The following is a 19,455-nucleotide window of genomic DNA, read 5'->3' as shown; positions in this document are numbered from 1 at the left end:
GATTTTAGTAATAAGCTTATAAATAGTATTACATAATCCTATGGGTCTAAAATCTGCCATACTTTCTGGTTGATCTGATCAATCAGATCAAATGTGGTAATGTTATTGCCTCTAAATAAGGATTTAGTCACTTGGCAAAGCATGTATATGCCAGGGCAAGACCTTGCAAAAATGGCCCGTACATGAAATCGATCTGGTTGACCCTATTTATAACCCAATTTGGACCTGAAATCATGCCCCGAAAACAACTTAAATGCAAATTGATCCGACTAGAAATTGAAATCGAACAAGAATTGATTTGACCCGAAAATGATCCGATACACCAATAGACCCAAACTGAAAACAACTGTAAAATTTTGAATCAACCCGAATCGATCCGAACCGAATAACAACTCAATTTACCAATAGTTTAAACTAAATAACAGAATTTTTATAACTTTTAATATATTTTTTCTTGTAAAAATGTGAAATGTAACCCTTATCGCTTACTGTAGGGGAATACAGTTAAACATAATAACATGTGCGGAAACAATCCCCAAAGTCAGGAAACATGTATAAAGCACAGATCAAGCATACTTACGTTTGAAGCGTGTTTTCCCTAGTAATTTGTCAACGAACACGAACTTAGAACTCCACTTGTCGTTCCTCTACTTGGTTCACCGACACGATCAGATCCGTCTTGATAATCGTAGTTTAGACAATCGATCAAGAGTGTTTGCTTTTGGGAAGAACTCAGTTTGGAGGCACAGAGAGAATTAGGGTTCTTTGAGTGTCTAGGGTTAGAGTAGTATTGTGTTAGGAAAACTAGGGTGTATAGGTCATTAGAATAACCTACTAACCGGCTAAGCCAATAAGGCCACGACCGGCCAGCAAGCCCACGCGACACACACACACACGACAAGCGAGCACGCACCCCAACTGGGCCATGGGCCGCGCGCTGCTGCTGCTGCGTTGTCGTCTTGGCCCGCGCGCGCACACGCAGCCGCTCCGCTTTGGGCCAGCGCTGTTGTGCTTGTGTTGCTTGCGTACCATGCGCCCATGGGCATTGAATGCTTCGTGCATTCGGCTCGTGGGCTGCTCTTCGTATTCACGACTTAATATCGTTCCGGATATTATTTATCGTTTCGTACACGACGAATCACCGTCGTACGATACGTTTTATTCGTTTCGCCCAGCTTACGAATATTCGCGATACGATATACGATTCCGATGCAAGGTCGTATCGTATAATACGTTTTCCAAAACTAATTCCCGAAAAGATATTAAATGAATTTCTGATTCATTTAATCCGGTGATCTGTTACGTGCCATTGGTGTGACCTTGTAGGTTCAGTCAAGAGTAAGTTGTGAGCTTAATATTCATTAGAACTCACTGATCGGAAGCATTGCTCCAGCTAGCTGTTCCGATCACTTGATCTCACTGAATTAATTGTTCGCAATTAATCTGAACCTTGGTATTAGACTTAATGCACCTTGGGTGAAGGACATATTTCCTTCAATCTCCCACTTGTCATTCAGACAAGTGTGCATTCACATTCCTTTGTCACTTAGTGTTACTTACTGAACATAAGGTAAGATCCAAGCCATCCTTATTAGATCCAGAAGTGTTTCTCAGATTACAGAGCTCAACTGTTAAACTTTTACAGAAGGTTAAGCCTTAACCATTTTGAGCACGACCATGCATTTTACAGTATCTAACTCTCCGAGAGGCCTTGTTACACAACAACACCATATCCTATCAAAGATAGGAGGAAAATCCATTCTTGCAATCTATGAACACTCACTTTGATTCATAGTACGCCCAATAACTGCTTTTATAGCCTCCTTTTACGGTGCGACGTTTAGCTAGCATCAAAGAGAACTAATTCTCAAACGAGCAGACATAATCGCTCATGTTCTGAGGAACGGTTTCTAATCACCATTAATGAGAACTACCTATGACATGACTTTAATCTCTTAAAGTGTTCTCAGGGTCAATCCGATACAAGATCCAATAAGTATCTATGCAAAAGATTCTGACATCCAGTCACTCTAGTTCAAGAAACAGAACTAAAAAATCTACTTGCAATCTAATCTTCATTAGGCATTGGTCGTCCACCTTTCAATGACCTGGATTAGGGATCCTTTGTGACTTCAATATTCAAGTTCACTTATGGGTGTTTCTTTGTCGAATAATCCATCTTGACATCCCATTTGAATGATTTGAATCACATGGACTTATCATTTAATACTAAACCAAAATTAAATGAATATGAAATAATAAATTTCATAAATATGAAATGGTTAAACCAATTGTTTTAAACATAGATCTAACAGATGTTCTAAAACAATACTTAGAAAATCAAAGCCAATCTCCAACATGCTTGATTCCCATGGTTGCTACATGTGTGTTGTGTTTCACTTGTGGCAACGGTTTAGTCAATGGATCCGCGACGTTGTCTTCAGTTCCAACCTTGCAAATCTCGATTTCCTTTCTTTCAACGATATCTCGAAGTATATGAAATCGCCGCAGTACGTGCTTGGACTTCTGGTGGCTCCTAGGCTCCTTTGCCTGGGCAATGGCTCCGCTATTGTCGCAATACAAAGCCACTGGTCCTTTAATGGAGGGGACAACCCCAAGTTCTCCGATGAACTTCCGAATCCAAACAGCTTCCTTTGCTGCTTCTGAGGCAGCAATGTACTCGGCTTCAGTTGTAGAATCCGCAATAGTGCTTTGCTTAGCACTTTTCCAGCTTACCGCTCCGCCATTGAGGCAGAACACAAACCCAGACTGTGATCTGAAATCATCTCTATCGGTTTGAAAGCTTGCGTTCGTATAGCCCTTAACAATCAACTCATCTGTACCACCATAAACCAGAAACTGATCCTTAGTCCTTTTCAGGTACTTTAGGATGTTCTTGGCAGTAGTCCAATGTGCCTCACCTGGTTCTGACTGGTACCTGCTCGTTGCACTGAGTGCGAACGAAACATCCGGCCTTGTACAAATCATAGCATACATGATGGATCCAATAGCCGAAGAGTATGGAATTCCACTCATCTTTCTACGCTCATCAGATGTTCTAGGACACTGATTCTTGCTTAGATATGTGCCATGTAACATGGGTATATTGAAGGAAATATGTCCTTCACCCAAGGTGCATTAAGTCTAATACCAAGGTTCAGATTAATTGCGAACAATTAATTCAGTGAGATCAAGTGATCGGAACAGTTAGCTGGAGCAATGCTTCCGATCAGTGAGTTCTAATGAATATTAAGCTCACAGCTTACTCTTGACTGAACCTACAAGGTCACACCAATGACATGTAACAGATCACCATATTAAATGAATCGGAAATTCATTTAATAGCTTTTCGGGAATTAGTTGGAAAACGTATTATACGATGCGACCTTGCATCGGAATCGTACATCGTATCACGAATATTCGTAAGCTGGGCGACACAAATAAATCGTATCGTACGACGGTGATTCGTCGTATACGAAACGATAAATAATATCCGGAACGATATTAAGTCGCGACTACGAGGAGCAGCCCACGAGCCGAGTGCGCGAAGCACTCAAGGCCCATTGGCGCTGGGCACGCAAGCAAGGCCGCAACAACAAGGCAGCGCTGGCCCATGGCCGAGCGAGCTGCGCGTGTGCGCGCGCGGACCGATGCAGCGACACAGCAACAGCAACGCGGCCCACGGCCCAGCGCGCTGTGCTCGTGTGCGCGGGCTTGCTGGCCGGCCTTACCCCTTGTGGCTTGGTCGGTTAGTAAGGTTATGTTAATAACCTTCTAACCCTATTTTCCAACATAACAATTCACACATACTCAAACCCTGGAGACACATAGAACCCTAATTCTCTTTGTGCCTCCAAAGTGAGTTCTTCCCAAAAGCAAAGTATCTTGATCAATTGTCTAAGCTACGATAATCAAGATGGATCTGATCGTGTCGGTGAACCAAGTAGAGGAACGACAAGTGGAGTTCTAAGTTCGTGTTCCTTGACAGATTTGTGGAAAACACGCTTCAAACGTAAGTATGCTTAATCTGTGCTTCATACATGCTTGCTGGCTTTGGGGATTGTTTCCGCGCATGTTATTATGTTTAACTGTATTCCCCTATAGTAGTATCATGAGCCTAATGTATTCAAAGCATATTTTAGCATGTTTTATTTGTTTTTGCATCTGTCGAAAATTTGGAATTTTTTGTGAATTTTTCGGATTTATTATGAATTTTTGGATGAATTGCGTAATAAAGTCTGATTTCAACAAGATTCGCTTTTTCGATTTTTAAAACTCTAATCAGATTGAAAACAATTTTCTAAGATCAATTCATGGGAACGAAATCGCAAAAACAGGCCTCGAAGTGTCGTTTTTTGGGCGTTTTTGTTAATTTTTTTAATAAAAATTAAAAGTGTCGGAAAGTAATTCAATTAAAAGGTCGACCTAAACTACTCGGAATTTCTTGAAATTTTGACAAAATGTTGCTAAGTATATTCTAGATCTATGGTAAAATTTTCAGATTTTTCCGATAAACCCTAATTTTGCTTTTCCCCAATTCGTAAAATTTAGAACCCTAATTGATTTTTTAAATAATTTTGGTCTAATAATTCGGTTAATTGGGAAAGGGAATATAATTTCATGGGTCAGTGGCTAATTTTAAAAATTATTGGATTAATATTTTGAATGGTTTCGTTAATTTTAATCACACTTAAACCTAATTATTAAAATCTGAAATTTAAATGTTAAAGAACGATTTAAAGTTTTGGATTTTATTATTTAAAAGGTTCAAAATTTTCAAGTTGATTCGTTCGTTCTTAAAAATTTGAATAATGTTAGCCTTGATTTAATAATTATACGAAATTGGATTGTTGTTAAAGTTTATTAAATAGTTAAAAATCGTTGTTTTTCGAAAATAAAAATCGTAAGTTTTTTTTTTGAAAATAACATTAGTGCAAAGTTCGTGAAATTAATTTTTTTTTTTTTAATTAAGTTGGTCCGTAGGCACGAACACGATGTGTGGTGGGCATGTGGCTCGACGAGCCATGCGAGCTACCATGCGCAAGCCGAGTCGCAGCGACGCGGGCAACAACATGGATACTGCGTGCCGCGAGCGCTGGGCGAGGATGAGGGGCGTGTGCTGCGCGCAAAGCAGGGCGCAAGGCCTTGCGATGGTGCAGCGATGCGCTGCGACAAGTCAAGCCAGGCACGCAGGGGCAGCAGCAATGCTGCGGGTACGTGTGCGATGGCTGCGGGCTATGCTCGTATGCCTCGTAGGCCATGCGATGGCTACGATGGCTGCGGGCTATGCTCGTGTGCCTCGTGTGCCACGCAATGCTACAATGGGCTGGGCGCAAGCCTAGCCCAAGTTAGCACATGACATTTTTTTTAAAAAATTATTGGGCTTGACTTATTTGCATTAATTTGGGCTAACGGGATATTTAATTTAATATTTTATTTGCTTGGGCCGGGCCGCGAGTTTTAATTTAATATTTCATAATTAATTATCCTGAATAATTATTGGTTTGAGTGGGAGCCACTAAATGAAATTAAAATGAAATGATTAATTATAATTATTTTCGTAGGTCGCATTATTTTAATTAAATTCAATTTTAATTAGAATAAAGTCTAAGGATTAATAATTTGGAAATTGATTAATCTTTTAGGACGCGTTTATGTGAACGTGAATTTTAATTAATTCACGTAAATATTTGCATAATTATATGGGCCATTCATTTTAGCACACGAATGGGTGAATGCATAGAATGTAAGTGCGGAAACAATCCTCAAAGCCAGGAAACATGTATAAAGCACAGATCAAGCATACTTACGTTTGAAGCGTGTTTTTCCTAGTAATCTGTCAACGAACACGAACTTAGAACTCCAGTTGTCGTTCCTCTACTTGGTTCACCGACACGATCAGATCCGTCTTGATAATCGTAGCTTAGACAATCGATCAAGAGTGTTTGCTTTTGGGAAGAACTCAGTTTGGAGGCACAGAGAGAATTAGGGTTCTCTGAGTGTCTAGGTTTAGAGTAGTATTGAATTGTGTTAGGAAAACTAGGGTGTATAGGTCATTAGAATAACCTACTAACCGGCCAAGCCAATAAGGCCACGACCGGCCAGCAAGCCCACGCGACACACACACACGACAAGGGAGCACGCAGCCAGCTGGGCCATGGGCCGCGCGCTGCTGCTGCTGTGTTGTCGTCTTGGCCCGCGCGCGCACACGCAGCCGCTCGGCTTTGGGCCAGCGATGTTGTGCTTGTGTTGCTTGCGTACCATGCGCCCATGGGCCTTGAATGCTTCGTGCATTCGGCTCGTGGGCTGCTCTTCGTATTCGCGACTTAATATTGTTCCGGATATTATTTTGAAGGAAATAGTGCCCTTGGTCCAAGTATGCATATAATATTAAGTCTAATAAATGCGGTTCAGTATTAATTAACAAGTTAATAATTCATTGAGATCAAGTGAGCTGAATGCCTAGCTAGAGGCCGCTTCAGTTCAAGTGGAATTAATGATATTAATCCACAGCTTACTCTTGACTGAACCCGTAGGGTCACACAAATAGTACGTAAACGGATCAAGTATTTAATGGCATAAAATACTCCATCTTTGGATATTCGGAATCGACGGATCTTGGTTTCAGTGGGAGCTGAGATCGTCACAAGCAAGAAATGAATACTCAGGAAACGACGATATTACCGGAAACGGAAATATGGATCGTATCGGAAATATAAATATTATCCAAGTCGTAGATGTTGCCGGAAACGGAAACATGGTACGTATCGGAAAATATTATCGGAAATGGAAATATTGCCGGAATCGGAAATATTGCCGGAAACGGAAATATTGTCAGAATCGGAAATATTATCGGAATCGGAAAATAATTCCGGAAACGGAAATATTAAATATTTGTTCGAAACGGAAATTAATTCCAGAATCGGAAATATTAAATATTGTTCGTATCGGAAATGAATTCCGGAACCGGGAATTTAATCGGAAGCGTATCGTACGAATAAGCATCGGACGAGGCCTGCCGGACGAAGGCCCAGCACGAAGCCGGGCCATCGCCCAGCAAGCCAAACGCGCGCCACACGCCAAGCCAAGGCAGCGCCCAGGCCCACCGCAAGGCAGGCCCAGCGCGCGCCAAGGCCATGGCTGCGTTGCGGGCCTCGTGGCGTGGGCTGAGCGCGCGCGCGCATAGGCGCCCCTCGTGGGCTGCCGTGCGTGTGTGTGTTTGTGTTCATGCACGATTCCTAAAGCTATTAGGATTTGGTATATGATTAAATTCCTAATCCTAAAAGGATAAATTAATTAATTAGAGTTCTTATAGGATTCTAGTTTAATTAATTCGTATCCTGGTAGGATTCCAATTCCCTTTCCATACCTCTATAAATAAAAGCCTAGGGTCATAATTTATAGATACAATTGAAGTATTCAAAGGGTAAGTTTTTGAAAGAAAATTCAGCCATACACTTGCACTAACCTAGCCGAAAATCCTAGCACCTTAAGGGCGATTCTAGTTGGTCAATCTTGAGGCGGATCCGGATGTACTGTGGACTATCTACGGAGGGACGACACTTGGAGTCCTAAAGACTTGTTCTTGTTCAGTTCGGGCGCAGCTAGGGAGGGCACGCAACAAAGTGTATGCATCTAAACTATGCTAAATGATTATGTGTAAATAATATGCTTTCCTGGCTTTATGGTTTTTCCGCATGATTTATATTTTGTCATATGAATCATAACCTTACATATTTATCGTTTCGTACACGACGAATCACCGTCGTACGATACGATTTATTCGTTTCGCCCAGCTTACGAAGATACGATATACGATTCCGATGGAAGGTCGTATCGTATAATACGTTTTCCAAAACTAATTCCCGAGAAGCTATTAAATGAATTTCCGATATATTTAATCCGGTGATCTGTTACGTGCCATTGGTGTGACCTTGTAGGTTCAGTCAAGAGTAAGTTGTGAGCTTAATATTCATTAGAACTCACTGACCGAAAGCATTGCTCAAGCTAGCTGTTCCGATCACTTGATCTCACTGAATTAATTGTTCGCAATTAATATGAACCTTGGTATTAGACTTAGTGCACCTTGGGTGAAGGACATATTTCCTTCACTTACTATAACTCACATATTGTAAACCAATAACTTTTGAACCGTATTCACTTAGCCCTTTATTATTTTGTAAGAAACATTCTTATATGCTAATAATAATTGAACATTTTTTCATGAATGGCGACTAAATCTAAAGCAAAATAACATGATAAAACCCGAAAAAAAAGATCTAACCCGAAAACCCCGATAAAAAATAAACCGATTGGATATGTACCGATCCCATGTTGACCCAGTCCAATATTGTCCCCAAAATCTAACCCAAACCTGACCCAATCATCAAGAAATTAACATAATTGAACCCGAAAACTATTAGACACGAACCTTAACCAAACCGACTCGAATTGAAAAGGATACGATTTGAAATCGATCCAAACAACCCGTTTATCGGGCCTAACAACGGGTGGATGAAACATAAAAAATAGAAATTTTGAATTAAGATGCAATCAGCAAATTCCTTTGGGCTCTCCCATGAAAAGAGGTTGGGCTCTCTCGTGCAAAAGGATAAATTTTGGTGCGTTGGATTGCTAGTTATTAATTATATCAAGAGATTCAAGAGTAAGCCTCTCAATAGGTTTCATGTCCAATCAATTTGTCATGGCCCCTTAAGCAAGTACACGTTTTTTTTTTTTTTTTTTTTTTTTAATAGGTAAGAAGAAGAGACCCTAACTGAACCAGCACCTAGCACAGGTTAACCAGCACAGCTCCGCAGGTCATCTCTTGAGCCACTCCCAAGCATTTCGCAGTTGATGGGGCTCGAACTTGTTGACCTCCAAGTCACAAGGTGAGTTCCCCACCAACTCCACCAACTTATGTTGGTTAAGTACACGTTTTTATTATCACTAGCTTTTGTCAATAACTCATTATTGTTGCATATACGTACTTGAGATTTTTTTTTTAAAACCAAATATACTATAACGTATACGCGTTATATAGAACCCTTTTTTTTTACCAGACTCTTTCCATCAATGTTACATGTAAATTGGATATCTTATCATTTTAGCCAATCATGAAATATCTCTTTTTACACTTAATTTGTAACTTGAAATCAAATTTTATAGTTTACACTAATATTTTACATATTACACGCCACAATATGATATTCAAAGTAATAACACAGGGGCATCACTCGAATCAAACACTAGTTTAAATCTGTAACATGTCGTACACAGATCAAGATCCAATCTTAACCACTGAGCCAAAATATCATTGTTAATTATTAATTAATAGTGAGTTGTGAATCATGTGACATTGTGACAATGGTTCGTAGTTGTAGCATCAAAATTGAGCCGTATCTTTAACGCACGTTCTCATCCAATCACACCGTTCAATGCCTTATCTCTTGATATCTAATCATGCCATAATATATAAACTTTGGACAACTAAATAACTACTCAAAATTACAAAAAACCAATAAGTCCAAAACTTCAATAAACACACTCATATATATATATTATCAATTCCATGCCATAACTCAATTAACTACATTAAATTAAATGATGATGACCATATCAGCAACCATGTCGTCAACCCCAAACCCAATCCCCACCACCCTAACACCACCATCACCACCACCTCCGGCGAACCTACCGCTTCGGCCCGTACCCGGAAGTTACGGGTTGCCGGTGCTAGGCCCAATAGGAGATAGGCTAAACTACTTTTGGTTCCAAGGTCAAGATAGTTTCTTTAAGAAGAAAATGGAGAAATATAAAAGTAGTGTGTTTAGGACAAATGTGCCACCTTGTTTCCCCTTTTTTGCAGGTGTTAACCCTAATGTAATTGCTCTTCTTGATGTACCATCTTTCTCTTATTTATTTGATATGGATATTATTGATAAGAAGAATGTTCTTGTTGGTGATTTCATGCCAAGTACTAAGTTCACTGGTGATATGAGGGTTGGTGTTTATCTTGATACTACCGAGGAAAAACATACTAAGGTACGTATACATATATATGCTTTTCTTTCTTTTTTTTTTTCTTTTTTTTTTTTGAATATTTTGGTGATTTACATATATTGATTTTATAGCTCTTGAAGTTATGATTTTTAAATATGTTTACTTTTTCTTTTTTCCTTTTGACAAGCTCAATTAATGAAACAACGATTATAACACAATTAACACCATGATTAGTCCAAGTCCATATGTAGCATTGAAGTGGTGGAGTCTTGATAAAGTTTTAAATTGAATTTTGAAAAATCAAATGCTCGATTTAAGACTCGGTGTGTGAGTTGAATAAAATAATAAAATAATATATACGTTATGTTTATTTACATGTCTTAAGTAAATTTGAGGTTGATGTGAATGGCTAAATAGCCTAAATTTGATTAAATCGATCTTAAGGAGTATTAACATTAGTTTAATTATTAAATATTAGTTGAATGTTGAAGCAACATGCGGAGAAAAGTCTTAAAATCGACAAGACCCCATTAATCTTGCTCTAGACATCTAAAGAAAATTAAAATGCACCAGTGACACATTATAACTAAGTATAAAATAAGCTTAATTAAAACAGATGAAGTAGGGTTTGATTCATACTTGTAAACCCCAAATTACAAGTTAATTTCAATCCTTTCCTCCATTATTTTATTTGTAATACTCCCTCCGTTTCTTTTTGTTTGTTACGTATTCCTTTTAAGATGTTTCACAATGTTTGTTACGTGGGAGAATCGTTCCTTTTATAAACTTATTATACTATCATTTTTTGTGCCATCTTTTAATTTTAATTGGTCCAATTTTTTCAACTCATTAAATTTCTTTACAATTTCCCAAGTATGTTAAGTTAGCAATCTTTGTGCTTTTCCATTATTGGTTCATTTTATAAATAAAACAATCTTATTGGTTATATATTGTAATGATTAGTGGATTGAAGTTTTACTTGGGTTTATTTTTTTAATAAAAAGAAAAAGAATCATTATTATACGTTAATAAACGTGCAAAAGTTAAAACGTAACAAACAAAAAGAAACGGAAGGAGTAATATATAATGATATATCAAAAGCTGTCCATTCAAATAATAAAAACAAATTATTAAGTTGCTGTAAGGATAAACAAGCTAGTCATAAACTCGATGGTTATGAAGTTGTTTGTTTCCGCGAAATTTGTCCAGTATACAGTTGGCTTTATTTCATCGGAATTGATTGTTTTCATATGGAGTTATGGACCATTTCTTTTTATATATGAACCATTTATATTTTACAGGCAAGGCCATGATCCATCACTTGCATGATATTGTAACAAATCATTTTTCGGTTGTCACCTCACAGATCTACCCTTTCATTTATTACACCAAATAATTAAAACTTGAATCATTGATTCCCTTTATTATATACTTCATAATTTTATGCACTTGATGCATGTATGACATTTTAATTTGAATAACCGTAATTAAATAGAAAAAAAAAGTATGTACTTCATTATATGTGAATATAAATATTCTAAGTGGATATCAAAATCCTCAATTTTTTTTTACATATATGAAGTCATATAGATATAGAAAAATTTACAAACACTCTTTACTTCTATATATAATTAATCAAAAAAATTAATTATATGGGTAAAATTTTCCTCTTTTGTCTTAATACTTATACAAATAATAGGCATAAAGATTATTTTAAGATGCAAACCTTATTGTTAGGCAGAAGAACCGTACTTGTTACTAGGGTAAGAATCGAAGAACCTTAAAAAGTTAAACAGAAAAAGTAGAATATTAATTTTGGAATAACATGCAAACACCATGAGACAAATGAAGTACAAAACTTATATTTTACTCCGATCCACTATTGGAGTACTTGATAGTAACAAGCACAATAACGACCCTATATAATTGGCGCAGAACAAAACAAAGTGTACCTTATTGAAAGAAGCCTAACAATCACACGCAACTAAGCTACGATATTTTAGTAGTTTAAGGACACACACAATAGGATACGAGGCCCAATTAATAAACCACACATCATATCATGCACAACGAGACACACATACATAAATATTAACTAATTGATCTCATTGCTTAACTAATCAGTTTCATTGTTTAACTAATTGATTAAGTGCTTAACTAATTAATTAAAATATTCTATTAATTAATATGTTTAATTTGTTTGAACTGCAGATAAAGAACTTTTCAACGGACATTCTAAAGAAGAGCTCAGGAATATGGGTTTCATCACTGCTATCAAACACAGAAATAATGTGGGAAACTGTGGAAGAATCTCTAAACAAAGATGGGTCAACAAAGATATTCACCCCATTACAAAAGTGCATATTCAACTTCTTATCTCAAGTAATGCTTAGAGCAAACCCTTCAAATTACTCATCAGAACTCTGCGAAAATGGTCATATTATGATTGATAAATGGTTAGCCATACAACTCCTACCTATTATCAACATAAATATGTTCCAACCACTTGAAGAAATCTTCCTACATTCTTGGTCATACCCTTATTTCTTGGTAAAAGGGGATTATGAAAAACTCGTAAATTTTGTTGCTAAAGAAGCACGTGAGGTGGTTGAGACAGGCGTGACTGAGTTTGGGTTGAGTGAACAAGAAGCAATCCATAACTTGTTGTTCATGCTAGGGTTTAACGCGTTTGGTGGGTTTTCGAGGTTTTTACCAGCTTTGGTTAACAATCTAAGGGAAAACAAAGGTGGAATACAAGATATATTAAGGAAAGAAGTGAGGGGGAAATGTAATTCGCTTACGTCATTAACTTTTAAATCGGTTCAAGATATGCCTATTATGACGTCATTTGTGTACGAGACATTACGGTTACAACCACCCGTACCGCTTCAATTTGGGCGGGCGAGGAAGGATTTTGAATTACGAACACATGAGTCGAGGTTTGAGATTAAGAAGGGTGAGTTGCTTTGTGGGTACCAAACACTTGTGATGAGAGATCCAAAGATATTTGATGACCCGGATACTTTTGTTTCGGAGCGGTTTATGGGTGAAACGGGTGGTGAGTTGTTGAACTATTTGTTTTGGTCGAATGGGCCGCAAACGGGGAAATCTGATGCATCAAATAAACAATGTGCAGCTAGTGATTATGTTCCTCTCACAGCATGCTTGTTCTTGGCACATTTGTTCTTAAGATATGACTCTATAACGCTTGATTCATCAGGCGCCATCACCAAAGTTCAAAAAGCTACCTAACTAATTTATTACATTGTATTATTATTATTATTATTATTATTATACGGCCAAATTTATGTAATGTGCCTAAATTTATGTATGTGGATTTGGTCTTGGGTATGATCATATTGATCAATATCAATAAGAATTTCAGAGAATGTATGGGAACTTTGGACACACTTTTTGATATTATACTGTTCTTTTTACGTAGTACTTCTTATTTATGTAAGAAATGAATAACCGTTGTTAAAATAATGTACTCCACTTACCAAGGAGTAGAACAATTCGTCACATCCCACAATTGGTATACTCCGTATCAATTTGGATTGTGGATCTGTGAGCCAGAAGAAGATAACTTGTTAAGATCAATAGAAAAAGTAGAGCTCACAGTGTTATTGAGTCTATTCAAATTAAACTCTAACTCAAAATTAGAATCTAGCAATAGAGACGAGCTCATGCTCAACATTACAGTTCGAATCGAACTCGAACTCGAACCCGAGCTCAAGCCTGTGATAAAAATAGTTAAACGACCCAATGTTCTGAAGGAAATAATGCCCTTGGTCCAAGTATGCATTCAATGTTAAGTCTAATAAATGCGGTTCAGTATTAATTAACAAGTTAATAATTCAGTGAAATCAAGTGAGCTGAATGCCTAGCTAGAGGCCGCTTCAGTTCAAGTGGAATTAATGATATTAATCCACAGCTTACTCTTGACTGAACCCGTAGGGTCACACAAATAGTACGTAAACGGATCAAGTATTTAATAGCATTAAATACTCTATCTATGGATATTCGGAATCGACGGATCTTGGTTTTAGTGGGAGCTAAGATCGTCACAAGCAAGAAATGAATACTCCGGAAACGATGATATTGCCGGAAACAGAAATATGGATCGTATCGGAAATATAAATATTATCCAAGTCGTAGATGTTGCCGGAAACGGAAACATGGTACTGTGAGGGGGTCGAAAAAGCACGAGGCTAATGCGTGACCTTGTCCCTCGTGGGTGTGACGATTCTTTTTATTCAATCAAGTGTAATTGGATTTCCTGTGAGTATACACCCAATTGACTAGTAATATAGGAGTCGCCATTCAGTTTTTAACGACAATGAGAAAAACTGACAAAACCCAGTTATCGTAACATAAAGGGAGTGCAATTATGTTTGACCACGACGGCCGTAGGTTCCCTTGTGATCCCTGGTGTGGGGATCTCTCAATATACACCCGCAAGGTAGAGATTGAGGGTTCGGGGGACTGTAACTACCGAGAGGAGTACTTCGCTCGTCGATAACTCTAGAGGCAGGATATCCTTACTATCTCAGCATAAATAATTGAAGGGACATGCGTTAACTATTAAACTTAATCTGAGTTGATTTTAGCAATATGCAACATATAACACTAATTCGATCGTGATTATCTGATTTAAGTAGCATTAAGGGACCTAGCATGATAATCCGATTTCCCAAAAATATTATATTTGTTAGGCGTGATAGAACAATCAGATTAGGTTAGTTTAACAGTTCATAAAAAGGGTGAGGAAAGCAGTTAAATCATCGAAAAGGGACCACTATTAGAATTCTTATCTTTAACGACAACCCAATAACGACAACACAAAAAACATGTCGTGAGAAGCCTTATTATGTCATACTAGTAACGACAAATCCGGTTAGTTGTCGTTAGCATTGAACTTTACAAATTAAAAAGAAAAAAAACATATATTTGTTCGTCGTTAATCCCAATAAACCTATAACGATGGGTATCAAATATTTGAACCACATGAAAATTGAGTAAAACACCCCTTGCAAAAGGTAGCAAAGGGGCCGTTTCTCAAACCCTTACCTGGTGAGTTTTCATCTTCTTCTTCTCTAATAAAATTATAATATCTCCATCCTAACATTCCATCAATTAACGATTGTGTTTTTATGTTTTGCTTCAAATTTGGGTCTTGAATTACAGCGAAGATCCTATCTTTAGCTCTCGATAATCCTGGAAACTACCTTGCTTTATATGTTGAAATAAGATGTTTGTTTACTCTCAATTTTATGCTTTTACTTTTAATTCGCGAATTCCCAATGAAAATTTTAATTTTGTTGGTCTAAATTTTAATTAGGGTTTTTGGCCCGAAATTTTGCTACAGTTCTGGTTTCTGGCTTGAAATTTTGCTATAATTCTAGTTTATATTACCTAATTAAGCTATTTTTTCAACAATTTTATTTATAAAATTTGTGATTTTGAAGTGGGGTTTCTACTTTTATATATAATTTGATGATATAGATTGGTTCAAAAACAACCAACTCGATATCCAACATCTGAAGAATGGAGCATCGAAAATCAAAATCAAGGCCATCGTTTTGGGAGCACATCAGATCTCTCGTCGGTAACTCGAATTTTACCCATTTGTTTTTTTGAATAACTCTATTTTTACATTGCAATTTCTTTGTTTATGTGAATTGGATAATTGGATGTGTATTATGATTATTTCATCTAGTTCAAATAATCAGTAAAAAACAATTGAAATAAATATTTGTTAACATGAATTGAAAATTTAGTTTTTATACTATTAAGTATTAACCTGCAATTCGTTTTGTTAACATGAATTGAAAATTTAATCTTCATACTATTAAGTATTAACCTTCAATATAGTTTTCATACTGTTCAAAACGGATGCATCACTGCAGCAAGATGAGAAGGTGGGATTGGGAGCTGTTGTCAGGGATGAAACGGGAATGTGCTACTGATTGCAGGAAGAAGTATGGTGGGGGCTCCGGGGCTGTCAGTGGTGGAAGCCGAAGCTGCTACTGTTTTGTTTGGTCTAAGACTCACCTATGATGCTGGCTACAAATATATAGAGGTAGAGATGGACTGTCTTCACCTGGTCTTAATGTTGCAGGGGAAGAGGAAGGAGGCGACGAGAGTGCAGATGAGGGTAAATGATATTGCTGCATATGTCAGTATTTTTTATGATTGCAACTCCATTTTGATACTAGAAAATGTAATAAAGTGGCACATACAATGGCTAGAACCTCCCTCTCTTTTGATGAGGAACTTCTCTGGTATGATGAATCCCCACCAAACATTTTACCCCTTGTTCTGATGGAAAAGAGTTTGATTAAATGATAACTACGTATTTTACCCATAAAAAAAAAACCTGCTATTCATTTTCTTCTTGAATTTCATAATTAGTGATTTACTGGGCATGTGTGTTAATTGACATAAACTTTTCGCACTAGTTTACATGTTGCAGCAGATTAGTTATATTCTTATAAGTTTGGGTGTAGTTGGATGTTGAATGTGCTTAGTAGTACCTTTGAGTTTAGTCATATTATTGATTATTGATCCCAATAAGTTCATATTTTTCTAGTTTGGTTATGCCCACAAACAATTCTATTATTGGTGTGATTATTGTGTCTCTTAGGATGTATTTTTTAAGTTTGTTTCTTCAACTTGTTTCTAGCTGCACCATTACCTTTAAATTTATTTCCTATATTTGATGGAAATTTTACTTATGGGCATATGGCAAAACTTATGTTGCATAGAGTAGCTTCATTTAAAAGGGTTTCACTTATAAGAAAATGTATGTCAAATTTTATTTTTCTAATTTATTTCTCTTAATGCCTTGTAATAGTAATAACAGATGTGTGTGTTTTTTTAGTATGCGGGGGTCTGTGTATGTGTGCAGGACTTTTGGCAGAGGCATGCAAATGTGCAAGCTGTTGTGATGGGCTGAAGTTTAATTGGTGTGTGCGTGCGAGGCTTGCAGGGGAAACCTAAATCATTTGATGTACTCATTAAGTTATGTATTTCTAGGATACCGTAGGATGGAACTAAGTGCTAGATGTTCTTTTTTCTTTCTTACTATTAAGGGAAATTTTGCGAGAAATTGATTTTGTGTTGCCATATTTTTGGCTAAAAATATTATTTTTATACGAAGTTTTTTTGTTCCTTTTCATTTGAATGAGTAATGAAACATTTTAAGCAATATATGTTATTGTTATTAGAAGCTAATTAAAATTTTGGTGAAAATTTGAACATTTTGTTACCTCGACTTAGTTGGTCGATATTTTCTATTTGTTTGACGTTATTGCATGCATAATAACGACAACAAATTGAACCGTCGTAATAAATTAACGACGAACGAAGTATTTTGTCGTTGAAAATTCACGACGAACATCGTCGTTATAACCAATAACGTCGGAAGCTGTTACGACAAAACCAACGACGAACTAAGTTCGTCGTTAAAAGTTTTAACGACGAACTTTTAGCCTTATAACGATGAAAATGTTCGTCGTTATAAACCATTTTTCTAGTAGTGCGACACATTACGACGCACCCTTGAGAGGTGCGTCACGGTTCTCAGAAAACTAACCACTTTGACTTTGCTATTTCTCCTTTTTATTTAACGAATCTCAATTATGGGACAGGATACGTTCTGTTCGATTTATAGATCGATTGCGACAGAACGCGTGAACAGTTTCGCAGCGAGAGGCTTAGGCTAAGGGTTGGAGTCAATACTCTGAATATAATTGTGTGTTGTTGTGTGTCCCTTTTACGTCGAATTTAGGGGCCTATTTATAGGGAAGAGTTCGTGGAAAGATAGAATTGCAGAGTTCTAATCCACAAAGAATTAGGAAAAAATACGTACCCAGGTACTTTCAACGCCCAGGCCTGGGCGCCGAAGATTTCGGCGCCCAGAGCCAGGCGTTGAAAATAGGGTCTGGGCTGTTTTCTTTAGTCAGATTCGGATTCCTGAAATCCGTAGAGTTTGAGATTAATTCGAGTCTTTTAGCGCGTATCAATTTTATGACGGAATGCGTCTGGGCCCGTTACGAACTCTAGGCTCGTTAGGATTTTAATTAATACGTAACTCTTATTTCTGAATCATATTAGGAATAGGATTCTCGCAGTTTTCTATCTCATTTAGGATTTATGTTGGAATGCAACACCTAATTCTGACAGGTTTCTATCTTTTATGATTTGCCACTTTTAGAAGCTACCTTTTACGGCAGTTACTATTTTTAGCAGGTTTCCATAAATAGCAGGTTTCGGGTGAAATGAAATGGGGAATCGAGATTCGTTTATTTTATAGGAGATGCGTTGTCAAGTGGAGATTTACGCTTTCATCATCGTGAAGGAAATAATGCCCTTGGTCCAAGTATGCATTCTATGTTAAGTCTAATAAATGCGGTTCAGTATTAATTAACAAGTTAATAATTCAGTGAGATCAAGTGAGCTGAATGCCTAGCTAGAGGCCGCTTTAGTTCAAGTGGAATTAATGATATTAATCCACAGCTTACTCTTGACTGAACCCGTAGGGTCACACAAATAGTACGTAAACGGATCAAGTATTTAATAGCATTAAATACTCCATCTATGAATATTCGGAACCGACGGATCTTGGTTTCAGTGGGAGCTAAGATCGTCACAGGCAAGGAATGAATACTCCAGAAACGATGATATTGCCGGAAACGGAAATATGGATCGTATCGGAAATATAAATATTATCCAAGTCGTAGATGTTGCCGGAAACGGAAACATGGTACGTGTCGGAAAATATTATCGGAAATGGAAATATTGCCAGAATCGGAAATATTGCCGGAAACGGAAATATTGTCAGAATCGGAAATATTACCGGAATCGGAAAATAATTCCGGAAACGGAAATATTAAATATTTGTTCGAAACGGAAATTAATTCCGGAATCGGAAATATTAAATATTGTTCGTATCGGAAATGAATTCCGGAATCGGAAAATTTAATCGGAAGCGCATCGTACGAATAAGCATCGGACGAGGCCTGCCGGACGAGGCCCAGCACGAAGCCAGGCCATCGCCCAGCAAGCCAAGCGCGCCGCACAAACAGCCACGCCAGGCCCAGCGCAAGGCCAGGCCCAGCAGGCTGCGCGCAGCGCGCAGCGCGCACAGCGCGCACAGCACGCGTAGCGCACAGCGCGCACAGCACGCGCAGCGCGCAGCGCGCGCGGGCGCTGAGTGGGCTGCTGCTCGCGCGCACGCATGGGGCCCATCGTGGCTGCCGTGCGTGTGTGTGCAAGTGTTTGTGTTCGTGCACGTTTCCTAAAACATGCAGAGTTCGGTTAATGATTAAATTCCTAATTCTATTTGATAAATTAATTAAATTAGAGTTCTTGTAGGATTCTAGGTTTAATTAATTTGTATCTGAATAGGATTTCGATTCCCTTTCCATACCGCTATAAATATGAGGCTAG

The 19,455-nt window shown here is 37.7% G+C and overlaps 1 protein-coding gene across 1 annotated transcript; it reads left to right on the top strand.

Moving 5' to 3' along the window:
- The first annotated feature begins 9,497 nt into the window (after positions 1–9,497).
- On the top strand, positions 9,498–13,425 carry LOC110799956 (fatty acid hydroperoxide lyase, chloroplastic). The gene is made up of 2 exons (XM_022005240.2): positions 9,498–10,044; positions 12,214–13,425. The coding sequence occupies exons 1-2, from the start codon at positions 9,604–9,606 to the stop codon at positions 13,252–13,254; spliced, it is 1,482 nt and encodes a 493-aa protein (XP_021860932.1). The 5' UTR covers positions 9,498–9,603; the 3' UTR covers positions 13,255–13,425.
- The last annotated feature ends 6,030 nt before the right edge of the window (positions 13,426–19,455 follow it).

This window comes from Spinacia oleracea, chromosome 2 (assembly GCF_020520425.1).
Source record: "Spinacia oleracea cultivar Varoflay chromosome 2, BTI_SOV_V1, whole genome shotgun sequence".
Taxonomy (NCBI): Eukaryota; Viridiplantae; Streptophyta; class Magnoliopsida; order Caryophyllales; family Amaranthaceae; genus Spinacia; species Spinacia oleracea.
This window is presented reverse-complemented; position numbering and strand designations above follow the sequence as displayed.